Consider the following 15,000-nt stretch of genomic DNA (forward strand, 5'->3'; position numbering starts at 1 on the left):
AATGGACGTAGAAGAGAAGTCTGTTTCTAGTTCATTCACCCACACAGAGACACGGGCATTTGACAACAACAACATTACAAAGCATATAATAAAAACACATTAATTTTATATAATCTATTCTCTCTTTGGTTCTGTCATCCATATTATCTCTCTACAGGCTTCTCACAATCCTGATGAAGCTACTTCCATTCTCATGTTCACAACTCACTTCATTTCACACAACTCACTTCATTTCACACATTCATTCTTTTCACGTGATGCACGCACTACCTCAGTCTCACGGGATGTTGGTCTCCCTTCATTTCTATAACTCGACTGAACGCTGACACAACCTGTGGAAATAATTCTGGCCATGTAATCCCCCCTCTCTCAACGCTATGCCTAACATTTCTCACATAATACTTACTTGTGGTTATTGTCTGTTATATCTGTCATGTCACTGCTCAATACTCAGTTTACATCGTTAATGCAACCAACGTATACATACCTTTTTCTGTGCTCCACAGAGAAAAGGGTACTTTCTCAGCTTGCTTGTCTGTCTTTAGACCAAGCTTAGTCATATCCATCTGACTAACACCGGCTCTGAATATTCCCAACGTCTTGGCGAATACTCGCCGCACAACCTTCTTCGTTCCTGGCTATTTGAGAAATCCTGACTACGCCTAGATCACGTGACCTGACTTTCCCGCCAGTCGTGAACAGACCGTCCCTGTCGCGCAGTGACACGCGACAATATAGTCCGTACTTCATTAATTACAGATTCTTGACACACCACTGAATGATTTAAGACGAAAAGTTTTTTTTCCTCGTGTAGTGACATAATTTGCAGCATAATTCAAAGATTAAGATTTATATGTATCACTCTCATGTTTTGCATGAACAGACATAAGGTCAGATACTTTATTGAGAGCTAGCTGTAATTCTTTGCTTTTATTACATTTAAGAAAAAAAGGCAAAACAGTATGCGATTCCTAGTGTCGCGCCCCCCAAAATAGTGCGTCTCCATTCAGTTCTGTTTCATTAGTAAAGAACAATTACCGTTTTATCTGTTTAAGTTGAGACAAAATTAACTATTTTTGAGAACTAATATTTGGGGGGAGATGAGGGGGGGGGGGGGCCAAAGGAATGTCCTGACGTAACCTCAAATCGATCGTGTTAAACGTTTTCAGGTGTCAGAGAGGGACTGGAGAACAACATTCCTACCTGCCTTTAGGATGTGTGTGGAGGCTGGCACTTATAACATTATGTGCAGCTATAACAGGTAGGTGTCAGTCGCAGATGTATAGAGTATTTCTCAACCAGCGATGATTCCACTACATTCCTCGTCAAAAACAAAGCTTAATTCTTGATCTTGCGTTTGCCCAGAAAATGAGTACTTGTCAAAAACACTGGGCAAATGTGTTTGAATGTAAATCTTTGTGATGAGGCCAAATGTTTTGTTGTTGCCAACCATAGTTCTAGAAAAGGCCATGTATTCCCGAAACAAACATCAAACAGCATAATGCCACTCGACGTGGTTTCTAAACTCGTAACGTGTATTTGAAACCACCCCAAAATTTAAGTTTACAAAAGCCAAAGTCGCCTTTTCCAAATCACCAAAGACTAAGAACAGTTAAAACAGAACAATGTTTGCAATGCCAGTGAAAGAAACTAACAATTCTCTATCCCAAACAATTGATTTCGTTCCCCTATTCAGTCAAACAATAATGCTAAGGCATACCAAACGATGTAATATTTCATACCATTCGTTAGAAGGCCGCAAAGATGGGTTTCATCCGGTTTCACTGAGTCATGCTCCCCCGCAATCGGCGTATGCTGCCTGAATGGCGGGGTAAAAACGGCCATACACGTACATATCCGCTTGTGCAAAAACATGAGTGAACGCGGGAGTGTCAGCAAATGAACGAAGAAGAAGAAGACTGAGTAATGCAACCGAATTGTCGTGTTCCTTTCTTCGTTTTTGTCAAGTGTAAATGGAATACCAGCGTGCGCGAGCCGCGAGCTTCTGACAGACATTCTGCGGGGCGAGTGGGGTTTCAAGGGCTACGTAGTAAGCGACTCCTTTGCGTTGCATATCGTCATCTCTCCCCACAAGTACGTCAACAACAGTGTGGACGCTGCGGCAGCCTGTGTCAATGCTGGATGCAATCTGGAGCTGGGAGGAAGAGACGATCCCGTTTTTATGTCAATCGGTAAGATACCGGAAGACGCTCTCTGGACACGAAATGTGTCATCCTTGTGTAACTGCAACATTTTGCATCTAGAAAAGGATTGAGTGTTGGTGAGTTATTTTGTAAGTTAATCGGCACATGCACATATGGTTGCAAGTAGTCCGTATAAAGCAGCTGTGGTCGTTTTAGAGCTTTTTATATTATTACGCAAGAATGAATGTGTACTGTCTATGTAGGTGAAAAGGCGCGCTATTTCTTAACAACCCTTGTCCTTTTATTTCTGATCTTCAGTGGACGCTGTCAATCAAAACAAGACAACGGAGGCGCAGGTCCGAGATTTGGTCAAACCGTTGTTCTACACCAGAATGAGGCTGGGCGAGTTTGACCCACCGGAAATGAACCCCTACAGCAAACTGAGCACCGCAGATGTGTTGACTCCTGAACACAAGGCCCTGGCTGTGGAGGCAGCCATGAAATCCTTCGTCCTGCTCAAGAACATCAATGGAATTTTGCCTCTCAAGATGAAGGGAACTATCGGGGTTTGTTAGCTTTCGAGGCAGTATCTTTTTCAAACACATGTGTATAAATTAGTATGTGTGTACTGATATATATATATATACATTTGTTTTTAGTATCTGCGTTCTTTGTTGCCGTTAAAATGATGTAGACGGATACACACATCCGTTGCATATTGAAGCTTCTACAAAAACATAATTATGAACACATTATTTAATTACTGTTGCTGTATTCTAACACACTCACTTTGATATATAAGCACACCCACTGGTCGTGAATATGTATCGTGGCTATTGCTAAAATAAAAGAGATCCCTCGCAACTATCAGAAGAAGTTCCCTACTGTTATATATTTAATCTGAATGATTCTAGGCAATTGCAGTAATGTTTAAAACTCCATGATTTATACAACGGTGAGCACAGGTGGAAAACAAAATCCCTAACAAAACAAACGAAATTCTTATCTAACAATGTATTTTAAAGACAGGGCCTGGGTGGTGTTTTGATTTATGTCGCAAAGGATGACTTTGCATGTTGTCTAGGGTCCAGTGGTTGTGTTGTATTAACTTATGGTATCTTTACTGTAAGGTGGTTGTGTTATATTGACTTATGGTATATTTACTGTAAGGTGGTTGTGTTGTATTAACTTATGGTATATTTACTGTAAGGTGGTTGTGTTTGTGTTGTATTAACTTATGGTATATTTACTGTAAGGTGGTTGTGTTATATTAACTTATGGTATCTTTACTGTAAGATGGTTGTGTTGTATTAACTTATGGTATCTTTACTGTAAGATGGTTGTGTTATATTAACTTATGGTATATTTACTGTAAAGTGGTTGTGTTGTATTAACTTATGGTATATTTACTGTAAGGTGGTTGTGTTGTATTAACTTATGGTATATTTACTGTAAGATGGTTGTGTTGTATTAACGTATGGTATATTTACTGTAAGATGGTTGTGTTGTATTAACGTATGGTATATTTACTGTAAGATGGTTGTGTTGTATTAACTTATCATATATTTACTGTAAGGTGGTTGTGTTATATTAACTTTTGGTATCTTTACTGTAAGATGGTTGTGTTGTATTAACTTATGGTATCTTTACTGTAAGATGGTTGTGTTATATTAACTTATGGTATATTTACTGTAAGGTGGTTGTGTTGTATTAACTTATGGTATATTTACTGTAAGATGGTTGTGTTGTATTAACTTATGGTATATTTACTGTAAGATGGTTGTGTTGTATTAACTTATGGTATATTTACTGTAAGATGGTTGTGTTGTATTAACTTATGGTATATTTACTGTAAGATGGTTGTGTTGTATTAACTTATGGTATATTTACTGTAAGATGGTTGTGTTATATTAATTTATGGTATATTTACTGTAATATGGTTGTGGTGTATTAACGTATGGTATCTTTACTGTAAGATGGTTGTGTTGTATTAACGTATGATATCTTTACTGTAAGATGGTTGTGTTGTATTAACGTATGGTGTATTTACTGTAAGGTGGTTGTGTTGTATTAACTTATGTTATCTTTAATGTAAGGTAGTTGTGGTGTATTAACGTATGGTATCTTTACTGTAAGATGGTTGTGTTGTATTAACGTATGATATCTTTACTGTAAGATGGTTGTGTTGTATTTACTCATGTAATCTTTACTGTAAGGTGGTTGTGTTGTATTTACTCATGTAATCTTTACTGTAAGGTGGTTGTGTTGTATTTACTCATGTAATCTTTACTGTAAGGTGGTTGGGCCAATGGCTGACAACGCTGTCCAGATCTTCGGTGACTATGCTGCCCAACCACCTCGTAAAGATGTGACAACACCACTTGAAGGTTTATCTGCCATGGCAACCAAGACACTGTACGCCTCTGGTTGCAACGACACCAACTGTAACGTGTACAACTCGTCAGCTGTGTTAAAGGCCATTAGTGGCACTGACATCAACTTTGTTGTATTAGGCACAGGTGAGTCGTTGTTGCAGAAAGAGAAAGAGAGACAGCTATATATACACAAGCAGACAGAGACACAGAGAAACAGAACGAACAAAACTGAACGTATCTGCTGTGTCGTTTTGAATTAGCCCCCGGATTGCTCCTATATCAAATTATAAACGTTTTGAGCTTAGCCTTATCTTCCAATGCCTCCTTTTCACATCTACGTTGCAGAAAGAGAAAAAAGTTAATACAAAAAAATTAAAAATTAAATAAATATATGATCCAAACAAACAGGACAAAGAGACTGAGAAAGACAGAGAGAGAAAGAGGGCTGGAGAGAGAGACAGAGAGGCAGACAGACACACAGACAGACAGAGACAGAAAACAGACAGGACTCATGTTTGCCAAAGAAGACGAGGTCTTTGAACACAATTAAAAAATACGAAGAATGAAATACATTCAGAAATGACTGTGATGGTATATCATTTCTTCAGGCCAGGCTGTAGAGCGAGAGGGTCACGACCGAGCAGACACGGAACTACCTGGACAACAAAAAGCTCTTCTGCAGGACGTCATCAATAACTGTGAGATTCATTTGTGCAATGGAAAAACTACAACAACCCAACGCCATCATTAGTATTATCGCAGCAGTAAAATACCAAAGATAACAAAGCCAATGGCAGAAAGAAACATAAGAATCAGAAATCAATCATTACAGCAGTGTGAAAAAGAAGATCCCGACGGCTTTGTGATTGCAGTCTGTTTTGCGCTTGAGCATATTATACAAATTTCCTGGAGAGAGAGAGAGAGAGAGAGAGAGAGAGAGAGAGAGAGAGAGAGAGAGAGAGAGAGAGAGAGAGAGAGAGAGAGGGAGAGAGAGAGAAAGAGAGAGAGAGAGAGTTTGTGTACGTGTGCGTGCATATGTTTGCAAATGTGCGTGCATGTGTTCGTGTGTGTGCGTGTACGTGTCGGTTTGTACTTGTGTCTGTTTCTGACTGTGTTTGACGCTATGTGTTTGATTCTGACAGCTCCGCTACACGTCCCAATCATCCTACTGCTGTTCAACGCCGGTCCTGTCAACATCTCCTTCGCTCATCACGATCCACGTGTGTCCGCCATTTTGGAATGTTTCTTTCCTGCTCAGGCCACTGGAGAGGCGTTACGTCACGTCCTGCTGAATGACGTCGAAGGCGCGGTGCCTGCTGGGAGACTGCCTTACACATGGCCTCTGCTAGCCTCACAGGTAATAGTTGGTCACTAAAAGATGTTTTTTGCTGACACAGCTTTTTGGATCTCCACATCTAATGTTAGCTGTTCAGCTTCTAATCAGTCTCCGTATCGCTATTTTGGCACGTAACGTATATATTCTGTTGACATACTACGTGACATTCAGATTAGTCATTGTGGTTAAGTTTCGACGCTCATATTTCTTTATGGATAGGACTGTTTTAATAACTCTTAATTAAGTTCATTTACAGATATAAACTGGAACGTTAAGAAAACAAAATAGGCTAATCTAAACCCATGATAGACCTACAAATAACAACGTTACGTAGTTGTTGAAACACCGAGACCAGCTTTTTCGGAAGATTTAAACATTATTGTGTACCTTGCACCATTCAAGCGTTTTCGCTTTATGTTGCATTCTTTGTTTGTTTATTTGTTGCTTAACGTCCAGCCGACTACGCAGAGCCATATCAGGACGAGGAAGGGGGGATGAAGGGGCCCACTTGTCAAGCGATTCCTGTTTACAAATGCACTAACCCATTACTTGTGTCCCAGCAGGCTTTAGTAAAACTAAATTAATACCTACTGGAAGATTACCAGTTTCCAGTATGTTAAAATAGGCTTAACCTATCTACTGCTGGACTTACATCAGAACACTAACAGATTAAACTATACATGAATCGCGAGACAAGCGGCAAGAGAAGAGATTTTTGGAAAAAATACAGGTAAATGAGCAAGAAGGCAGAAAAAAGAAAAGAATTCATGAAGAAAAAGAGAGCATGACAGGAAAGAGGAACCAAAAATCTACCTAACAGCAAACTAGAAAGCTCCTGCGGTTCCAAAAACAGGAGGGGCCTTTAATTTCATAACCGCAGTGCCCCACTGCGGGATTATGTTGCATTCTTTGTCTTAGATTCCTCCCATGGTGAACTACTCGATGCAGGGCAGAACGTACCGCTACTTTGAAGGAGAACCGCTCTACCCGTTTGGCTACGGGCTGTCCTACTCTATATTTCAGTACATGGACATAAACCTTCCGGACCAGATCACAGCCGGGGAGATGGCCAAGGGATTCTTCACTCTGGTTAATAATGGGCATTATGTGGCTGATGAGGTAATCACTTTGCGCCTAATCAGAGGCAAATGAAAATGAGTCGTAGAGGACTTACTTGTGTTTCCTTTGTTGTTTTCCTCTTTTGGGGTTCTGAGTGTCTAGTCCCGTCACTCTATACATTACAATTGCTGAAATGTAAACAAGCACTGGGGCTGTCATCTGCCACATGAAAAACCACGAAAACCAAGTTGAAAATCAAGACAATTCTGTACTCACCGATACAATGACAGCACAATACAATACGAATTGTCGCTAATGTTTCGCTTATGTTTTGCTAACACGAAAACCAAGACACAAGTACCATGTGTATCCCAACCGTAGTTTAGGCCCCCCAAAAATAGGTCTGTTTACGGTAACATAGGCTAAAAAAATAGGGTCGGTAGGTCGGGATTGTTTTTTTTTGTTGTTTTTTTTCCCCCAAAAAAACCATATTTTTACGTTATTTTGCCAAGAAAACAAGATTTTTTTTTTCCCAAATGCCAAAAAAAAGTCTAGGGTCGCGCGAAAAAACTAGGGTCGGTCGGGTTACCGTAAACAGACCTATTTTTTTTTTTGGCCTTATGCAACGACATTTGCGACTCGCACCTCGTTCCCCACTGTCGACAAATTCCTCTGGCCTCCAGACAACAGTGAAAGCTGAAAGCCATTACCACGGTCGAGGCATCCCGTTTGATGTATATTATTTAACATAACAGTCCAGAGCAATAATACCATGAACTACAGCAGTGTTAAAGCATACAATATTTTCCAATATAATCAATCAATATGAGGCTTATATCGCGCGTATTCCGTGGGTACAGTTCTAAGCGCAGGGATTTATTTTTTATTTTTTATTTTTATTTTTATGCAATTTATATCGCGCACATATTCAAGGCGCAGGGATTTATATAATCGTACTAATATCATTTAGCATAACAGTTCTTGGAAATAATACCACGAACCACAGTAGTGTTAAAGCATTAACTAGTTTTGAATATACTAATATGTTTTGTATATTTCTTGTATTGCAAGGTGACGCAGATTTACATCAGCTGGAGTACCGCCACCGTGCCTTCCCCACAACTGCAGTTGGTTTGGTTCAACCGCACCAGTGCTGTGCCAACCGGTGGTGAGATAGTTCAAATTGACTTTGAAATAAACCCAAAGTCATTCGCTGTCTTGCATTCTGATGGCTGGTACATCGAACAAGGTAGGCAGCTTGATTTTTGTTGGACGTCATATTATTTTCAATATGAAAAAAAAACCAGTTTACATCCTTCACAATCTAACTTAGCATGGTGAAATGTGTTCCAATGTACTGCTAACTGGAGGGCAGTGCTTTCAGATTTAAGGAACACAATTGTTTGGTCTCTGGCGCTCTGATGACTCGTATATTGAATATGATATATAACTTCATTTTTATTGAATTTCATAGCCTTGTTTCAGATATAATCGTGGCTGAGCTTACAAATGTCATCTATAATTCCTTTAACCATGAACATGCACTACTTAAAAGCGAGCAGCTAGGCCTTGCGAAATACAACCATTAAAGTAAGTCATTCCCCCTCTGGCACTCCGATATAAGATTTATTGAACAGGTCAGGGAACTTGATTTCAGACTTTTCAGAGACGCTCCTGGACAAAGTTAGTGGTGCAGTCATCAATCTAGCTATAAACATAAATTCATGTGTAAACAAAAACCCGTATCACTTGCCCTATGGCGATCCTATGGTTTGTACACACAATAAGGGACGCGTTATTGAATGTCATGGTCAGTTCATTGGGCACTGCATGTGCATATATATGGTATTGTGGCCAACACACACACACACACACACACACACACACACACACACACACACACACACACACACACACACACACATACACACACTAGCAATCCAGACTTCAGCTAAGCTCTGACTGTGCATGTCTAAACAGACTCAATGCACTTAGATCAAGGGACATTTTTTAATGTTTTAAACAATATTTAATTCTGTTTTGAGCAACGGAACAACAAACTGTAAAGAGCCTTGTCAGTAAAGGGATTTTCTTGGTCATTACGGCAGTATCAAACGCCATCGACGGTGTTAGATTCCCTATAGACTTTTCAAAGAGGGTTTACTGGATAATGCATTTACAATCATATATATTTGTCTGAACTTGTAAGGTTACTGCATGATTTAAGATGAAGTCAGCATTTGAAGAAAAACATCCGTAAAAGCTAACACGACGTGTCGCTGCTTGCATTGTACTGATGTCTGTATATGTGTGTGTGTGTGTGTGTGTGTGTGTGTGTGTGTGTGTGTGTGTGTGTTGGGGTGTGTGTGTGTGTGGGGGTGTGTGTGTGTCTGTGTGTGTGGGGTGTGTGTGTGTGAGAGAGAGTGTGTGTGTGTGCTCCTGCGTGCCGCGTGCGTGCGTGTGCGTGTGTGTGCGTGCGTGTGCGTGTGCGTGTGTGTGTCTGTGTCTGTGTCTGTGTTACAGGCACAGTGGATGTTTATCTGGGAGGTCAGCAACCAAACCAGAATATAGGTGTGAGGAGCAACGTACTACACACTTCTCTGAACATTGTTGGCACTAAATTCCTTGGAAAATACTGACAGCGTTCCTCTGAGCTTACATGTCTACGTTGACAGAATATTTGAATCAAAATTCTTAATTCTCATTCTTGTAGTTTTGTGAGTAGCTAATTTTCGATTAATGACCTTCAAGGGAATGTTCGTTGCACTGATAATTTCACTTATATCTGGGTCAATATTCAAAGCTGGGCCTCATTTTGTGACATGGACTTTCAATCTGTTCATGTTAGTAATCTGTCAGAAGTAGTGAATGGAAGGTATTCTAGATTTCCATCATTTTAACTTAAGTCATTCATAATGCAATTTTTTTTTTTTAAGTATAGCGTAACTGCGTTTACTCTGCCTTCCTTTTAAGATAACTAATTTGTATTAAAATCTATGCTTACACTTCTGTTATTAATATTTTGTAGGTTTTCAATATATAAATGTTTGTAATGTATGTACTGAACATACAGAGTTGATTTTTGCAGCTAGTATAGTTAATCAATTTCACTACGACCAAGAAAACGTTCGGAAATAACAATCATTCATCAAATTAATATCTGTGGCTATTGTTTCTTGGTTACAAAATGTAAACGTCAGCAGTCGGCTCTGTTTTGGGAAACGACCTACAGTACCACATCACAGTTTAGAAGATGCACAAAGTAATTCAATATACTTTGTTTTGCTTTAATCCAACGTATACACTTGCGGAATAGATATTATTCAAATGCTGAAGTGCCCTGATTGTTTTGGATGTTTGTTGGTTTGTACTTATATATAATAAAAATATATCGGTAGAAAAAACAACACACGCTTCCGTGAATATTTGTTTCCCTGTGTGCGTGCGTGCGTGAGTGAATGTTTGTGTGTGTATGTGTGTGTGTGTGTGTGTGTGTGTGTGTGTGTCTGTGTGTGTGTCTGTGTGTGTGTCTGTGTGTGTGTCTGTATGTGTGTGTGTGTGTGTCTGTGTCTGTGTGTGTCTGTGTCTGTGTGTCTGTCTGTCTGTCTGGGTGTAACCTCTTGTTTGCTGATATATGTCATCCAAAAACATTGAGAACTAAAGTCCATCACACACGTATTGTGAAGGGCTTGTGAATCTACGCTATCGGTCGACCTAATGTTTAACACCGACACTATTAATTCACACGCGAGATAAACAGAAAAAGTATCGACTATGCGCTTTTCGTTTTGTCCGTCAGCATTCCTTCCTTATCCGTTACAATACATATCTCAGTAGCTCAGGGCTAGATGATGCGTTATAGAAACAAACGAATTAAAGCAAAGTAGCAAAATCAGCGCTACGTTATCTCTCTCCGGCAAGAAAAACAAAACAGACTGAAACATAAAAAGAAAACAGATAGTGAACCACATCAGTTTTAGGTGCAGATGCTTTTTGCATTACTGATAGTACTCAGGGATCAAAAACATATAACACACCAGTATCTTATTTAACTCGTAGAACCTGAATAAAGAGTGATAGCTTCTGTTTAGTTTCTGGATGAAATTGTACACACATTCTATTTTCATTGCTCAACATGGCTTTGTCTGTGTTAACCATATTTCTCCTAATTCTCTCATTGATATGGGTATGTTCGGAGTCAAAAGAAAGCGTGTACAAAATGAGAAAACTCAAGGCTTTAGCATCCAACTACCCGTTCAACAACGTGTCCCTCCCGTGGGAGGATCGTGTGAATGACCTGGTCAACAGACTGACCCTGGAGGAGATACAGGACCAGATGGCGCATGGGGGAGGGGGGAAGCAAAGTAAGTTCAGACACTATAAAACAACAGGGTTTTCTATCACTTTTCTATATTCTTTCCGTCAGCGTCATCAGTATATGAATGTCATGTGTATGATTGAGTGTGTGTGTGTGTGTGTGTGTGTGTGTGTGTGTGTGTGTGTGTGTGTGTGTGTGTGTGTGTATGTGTGTGTTTGTGTGTGTGTGTGTGTGAGTATGTGTGCGTGTTTGTGTGTGTGTGTGTGTGTGTGTGTGTATGTATGTGTGTGTGTGTGTGTATGTGTGTGTGTGTGTGTGTGTGTGTGTGTGTGTGTGTGTGTGTGTGTGTGTGTGTGTGTGTGTGTGTGTGTGTGTGTGTGTGTGTGTAGACATGGGAGAGAGAAATACAGACAGACAGTGAATCTGACCGATACGCGAAGATTAACTATATATAGCACTATTGAAAAATGTTTCTTTCAAGGTTGAAAGTATTCTAGGCCTTAAAGCACACAACAAATCGCAAAATACGCTATTTGTCTGCACTACGAATTCATACTACCCTCATAGCTAGTCTCAGATAATAACTCGGCAGCTTTCTGTTATTCGCTCTAGTATGTAGACACACTAGAAACTGGCATGCGACTGTCCACTAGGAAATAATGTAAGTTTGACAATCGGGTTTGCGAGCTACATTGTTAAATGACAAAAATATACGTGTAGCGTAGAGCTAGAGTTCATGCTTTGTAAATTTATATTCCACTTTTAAATGCTTGAGTTTTCTTTGTAACTACAAAGCGCTTTACTTCTGTTTGTATTTGTTTTTCTATTTATCGAATAATTATATGGCGTTTAGAAATAAAAGGTATAATTGGCTTACATACACATAGCTTTATTATTGTTATCATTATTATTGTTGTTATTACTGTGATTTCTTCGTGTAATGTACAGGCGAACCAGCCAAGGCTATAGAACGACTGGGCATTGGTCGCTACCAGTGGTCAACCGAATGCCTGAGGGGAGATGTGGGTCAAAACGCAACCGCTTTTCCGCAATCACTGGGGCTTGCTGCAGCTTTCAGGTGATTTTCTATATCTGTCAAAATGTGCATTTTGGTGTTGACCCATACGTTGCCGGTTATTTAAAGGGATATTGTTTGTTTGCCGAAGTGCTTAAACGCGTGTGCAATATTGCTGTGGGATATGTCAAAATAATGATCATGCTGTATAACTCAAATCCTTTGATTTTTAGGCGTTGGATTAACATGGATTTTGTTATTCGCATTTTTGTTCGTCAGTCGGTCATTGAACATATATACTCGCAAAAGAGTTATGTACCAGGCAAGCTTTAGGTTCAACCACTATTTGCCTTTTTTTTAAATGGAGGTTTTCATAATCAATTCGTGGGTATCTGTTCGCGTGTGACATCTATGTTTGTGTGTGTTTCCGCTCTTTCTGTTTTCTAATGTGAAAGCAACCCCCCCCCCCCCCCAAGGAAAATATCACAAAAGAACTGCAATTCTTACATCATAAATGAATTTGTATTTATCATGTAGTTATACGTTTCTGTTTTGTTTCATGTTATAGTTCTTCACATCAGGTTGCTTGAAAATAACAGTGGACATTTCAGTGTCGTACCAGTTGATTTCTATTTGCAATTGAAGCTCACTGGACAATACCGTAATTATAACACAATGGACATTTATTGAGTCAATCTTTACTCTCGATACCTCTTTGTAGCCCAGACCTCATTTTCCGGATGGCCCAAGCAACAGCCGTAGAGGTGCGTGGAAAACACAACGACTTTGTCAAACAGGGGATCTATCTCAGCCACACGGGTGCCTCCTGCTTCTCCCCCGTCATCAACATCATGAGGGACCCGCGGTGGGGCAGGAACCAGGTACACTGGTGACATGGCATGTCTGTTGATGCCGTATATATGGTTTATATAATATGTTTGAATCAGACAATTCTATCACATGAATGCTTTCTGATTTGAGTGTAATTGTAACGCAGCGAGGGCAAGTATTCAGGAACATTCCATGGCTTGTATTATGTTGTTTTTTCTTCTCAAGGAAACATCTTATTTCTTTTCTCTCTGCTATTCACAAACCCCAAATTGAAGCCACTCCTCGAACACATTTACGAAGTACATATCAATGCCATCTTCAATTCACATTTGTACAAATGGTTGAATCATTGGCAGCAAAACCAGGTCAGTTGTTAATGATACTCTGTGATGCCAGGAAACGTACGGGGAGGACCCCTACCTGTCCGGTGTGTATGCTGCTAACTTCATCCAAGGTCTCCAAGGTAATGACACGCGCTACGTCCGTGCCAGCGGTGGATGTAAACACTTTGATGTTCACGGCGGTCCTGACAGCATCCCTGTCAGCAGGTTCAAGTTCAATGCCCAGGTACACAATTCTATACGTTTTCAAATTGTGTAAATGTGTTTAGAATTTGAGCACACCAAATCACATTCTCCTTATATTTGTCAGGGCAAGGCGATGAATATTTTATCAGTTAATCTGCATTGGTGTCAAAGTACTCGAACAGCAATTGGCCAAAACATGGATCTGTGGTTTTCAGTATCAATAGTGATATATGAGAATGTCGTATGTCGCTGGTGGCAATTGTTCATTTCGAGATAACACAACGTTTGACCTGCATCCAACGGTAAAAAAGAATAGTATTACTGAAATGGAAATTCATATGTTTGAATGTATCTAAGTTGAAACGTTCTTGGTAATTCAATAGAAACATATTTGTCCCTAGCAATATGTTTAGAATAGCACTTTCACCGAGGAAGCTTTAGAAAACTGGTACACCGGGCTCCGGGCTTTGTCTACAACGGCCACCCAAGGGGCCAACCAAAACTAGCCTTTATAGACAGGTGGTCGTTCTCAAGAGGTGGTTGCTAGGGCTGGTTCGATTGTACATGTACTAAATTGCTGTAATTCTGTTAAATCTCCAAACAGGTTTCAGAAAGAGACTGGCGATCGACATTCCTGCCTGCCTTCAGAAAGTGTGTGGAGGCTGGCACCTACAACCTCATGTGCAGTTATAACAGGTAGGTCTGTGCATTACAGAGCAAAGCCACTAGTGCCTTTACAAACGAACTTTTCCTATCTCCCATTCTACTTCTTCTTCTTCGTTCGTGAGCTGAAACTCCCACGTTCACTCATGCTTATGCGCGAGTGGGGTTTTGCGTATATGACCATTTTTTATCCCGCCATTCAGGCAGCCATACGCCGCTTTGGGGGGGGGATCTTTTCTCTCATGATACATTCTGGTTGTAGCGTGAACGGGATCCCAGCATGCGCTAACCACAAGTTGCTGACGGACATTCTTCGCACGGAATGGGGCTTCAAAGGCTACGTCGTCAGCGATGGTGGGGCGTTGCATATTGTCGTGAGTGGTCACCACTACCTCAACAACAGCGTGGACACTGCAGCAGCCTGTGCTAATGCTGGCTGCAGTCTGGAGCTCGGTGGAGGAATGAATCCAATTTTCATGTCAATCTGTAAGTTGACGAAGTAGTCAAAAGAATATCAAAAAGGGAACAAGGGATTGCAGGTGACACAGGAATCTCACCCGCAGTCCCTTGTTCCATTTTTGACGAAGTGAGTTGTTTGGTGCGGTTGTACGTTTTTCGTGCCACTCAAACCTTTTGGTTATTTGGGACCATTGCAATGGGGGGGTTTTCCTTTCTAAGTCAATGCAAAAGTTGCAGAATTTGCTGTGACATAGTAAAGAGTTTCTGTAATTA

General features: G+C 40.3%; 2 protein-coding genes across 2 annotated transcripts in view; both read left to right on the forward strand.

Moving 5' to 3' along the window:
* LOC138961285 (uncharacterized) overlaps nucleotides 1-10,321 on the forward strand; it is an 11,322-nt gene extending 1,001 nt beyond the window's left edge. The window contains exons 2-10 of the mRNA XM_070332888.1: nucleotides 1,170-1,261; nucleotides 1,969-2,192; nucleotides 2,463-2,710; nucleotides 4,441-4,663; nucleotides 5,128-5,217; nucleotides 5,662-5,876; nucleotides 6,774-6,974; nucleotides 7,986-8,163; nucleotides 9,438-10,321. Of these exons, the coding sequence (XP_070188989.1) occupies nucleotides 1,170-1,261; nucleotides 1,969-2,192; nucleotides 2,463-2,710; nucleotides 4,441-4,663; nucleotides 5,128-5,217; nucleotides 5,662-5,876; nucleotides 6,774-6,974; nucleotides 7,986-8,163; nucleotides 9,438-9,553 (1,587 nt within the window). The 3' untranslated portion in view covers nucleotides 9,554-10,321. The remainder of the gene's footprint in view (nucleotides 1-1,169; nucleotides 1,262-1,968; nucleotides 2,193-2,462; nucleotides 2,711-4,440; nucleotides 4,664-5,127; nucleotides 5,218-5,661; nucleotides 5,877-6,773; nucleotides 6,975-7,985; nucleotides 8,164-9,437) is intronic.
* Nucleotides 10,322-10,902: 581 nt separating this feature from the next.
* LOC138962980 (uncharacterized) overlaps nucleotides 10,903-15,000 on the forward strand; it is a 10,404-nt gene continuing 6,306 nt past the window's right edge. The window contains exons 1-6 of the mRNA XM_070334951.1: nucleotides 10,903-11,278; nucleotides 12,181-12,310; nucleotides 12,969-13,128; nucleotides 13,475-13,645; nucleotides 14,210-14,301; nucleotides 14,531-14,754. Of these exons, the coding sequence (XP_070191052.1) occupies nucleotides 11,050-11,278; nucleotides 12,181-12,310; nucleotides 12,969-13,128; nucleotides 13,475-13,645; nucleotides 14,210-14,301; nucleotides 14,531-14,754 (1,006 nt within the window). The 5' untranslated portion in view covers nucleotides 10,903-11,049. The remainder of the gene's footprint in view (nucleotides 11,279-12,180; nucleotides 12,311-12,968; nucleotides 13,129-13,474; nucleotides 13,646-14,209; nucleotides 14,302-14,530; nucleotides 14,755-15,000) is intronic.

The sequence above is a fragment of the Littorina saxatilis genome, linkage group LG3 (assembly GCF_037325665.1).
Source record: "Littorina saxatilis isolate snail1 linkage group LG3, US_GU_Lsax_2.0, whole genome shotgun sequence".
In the NCBI taxonomy this organism is placed as follows: Eukaryota; Metazoa; Mollusca; class Gastropoda; order Littorinimorpha; family Littorinidae; genus Littorina; species Littorina saxatilis.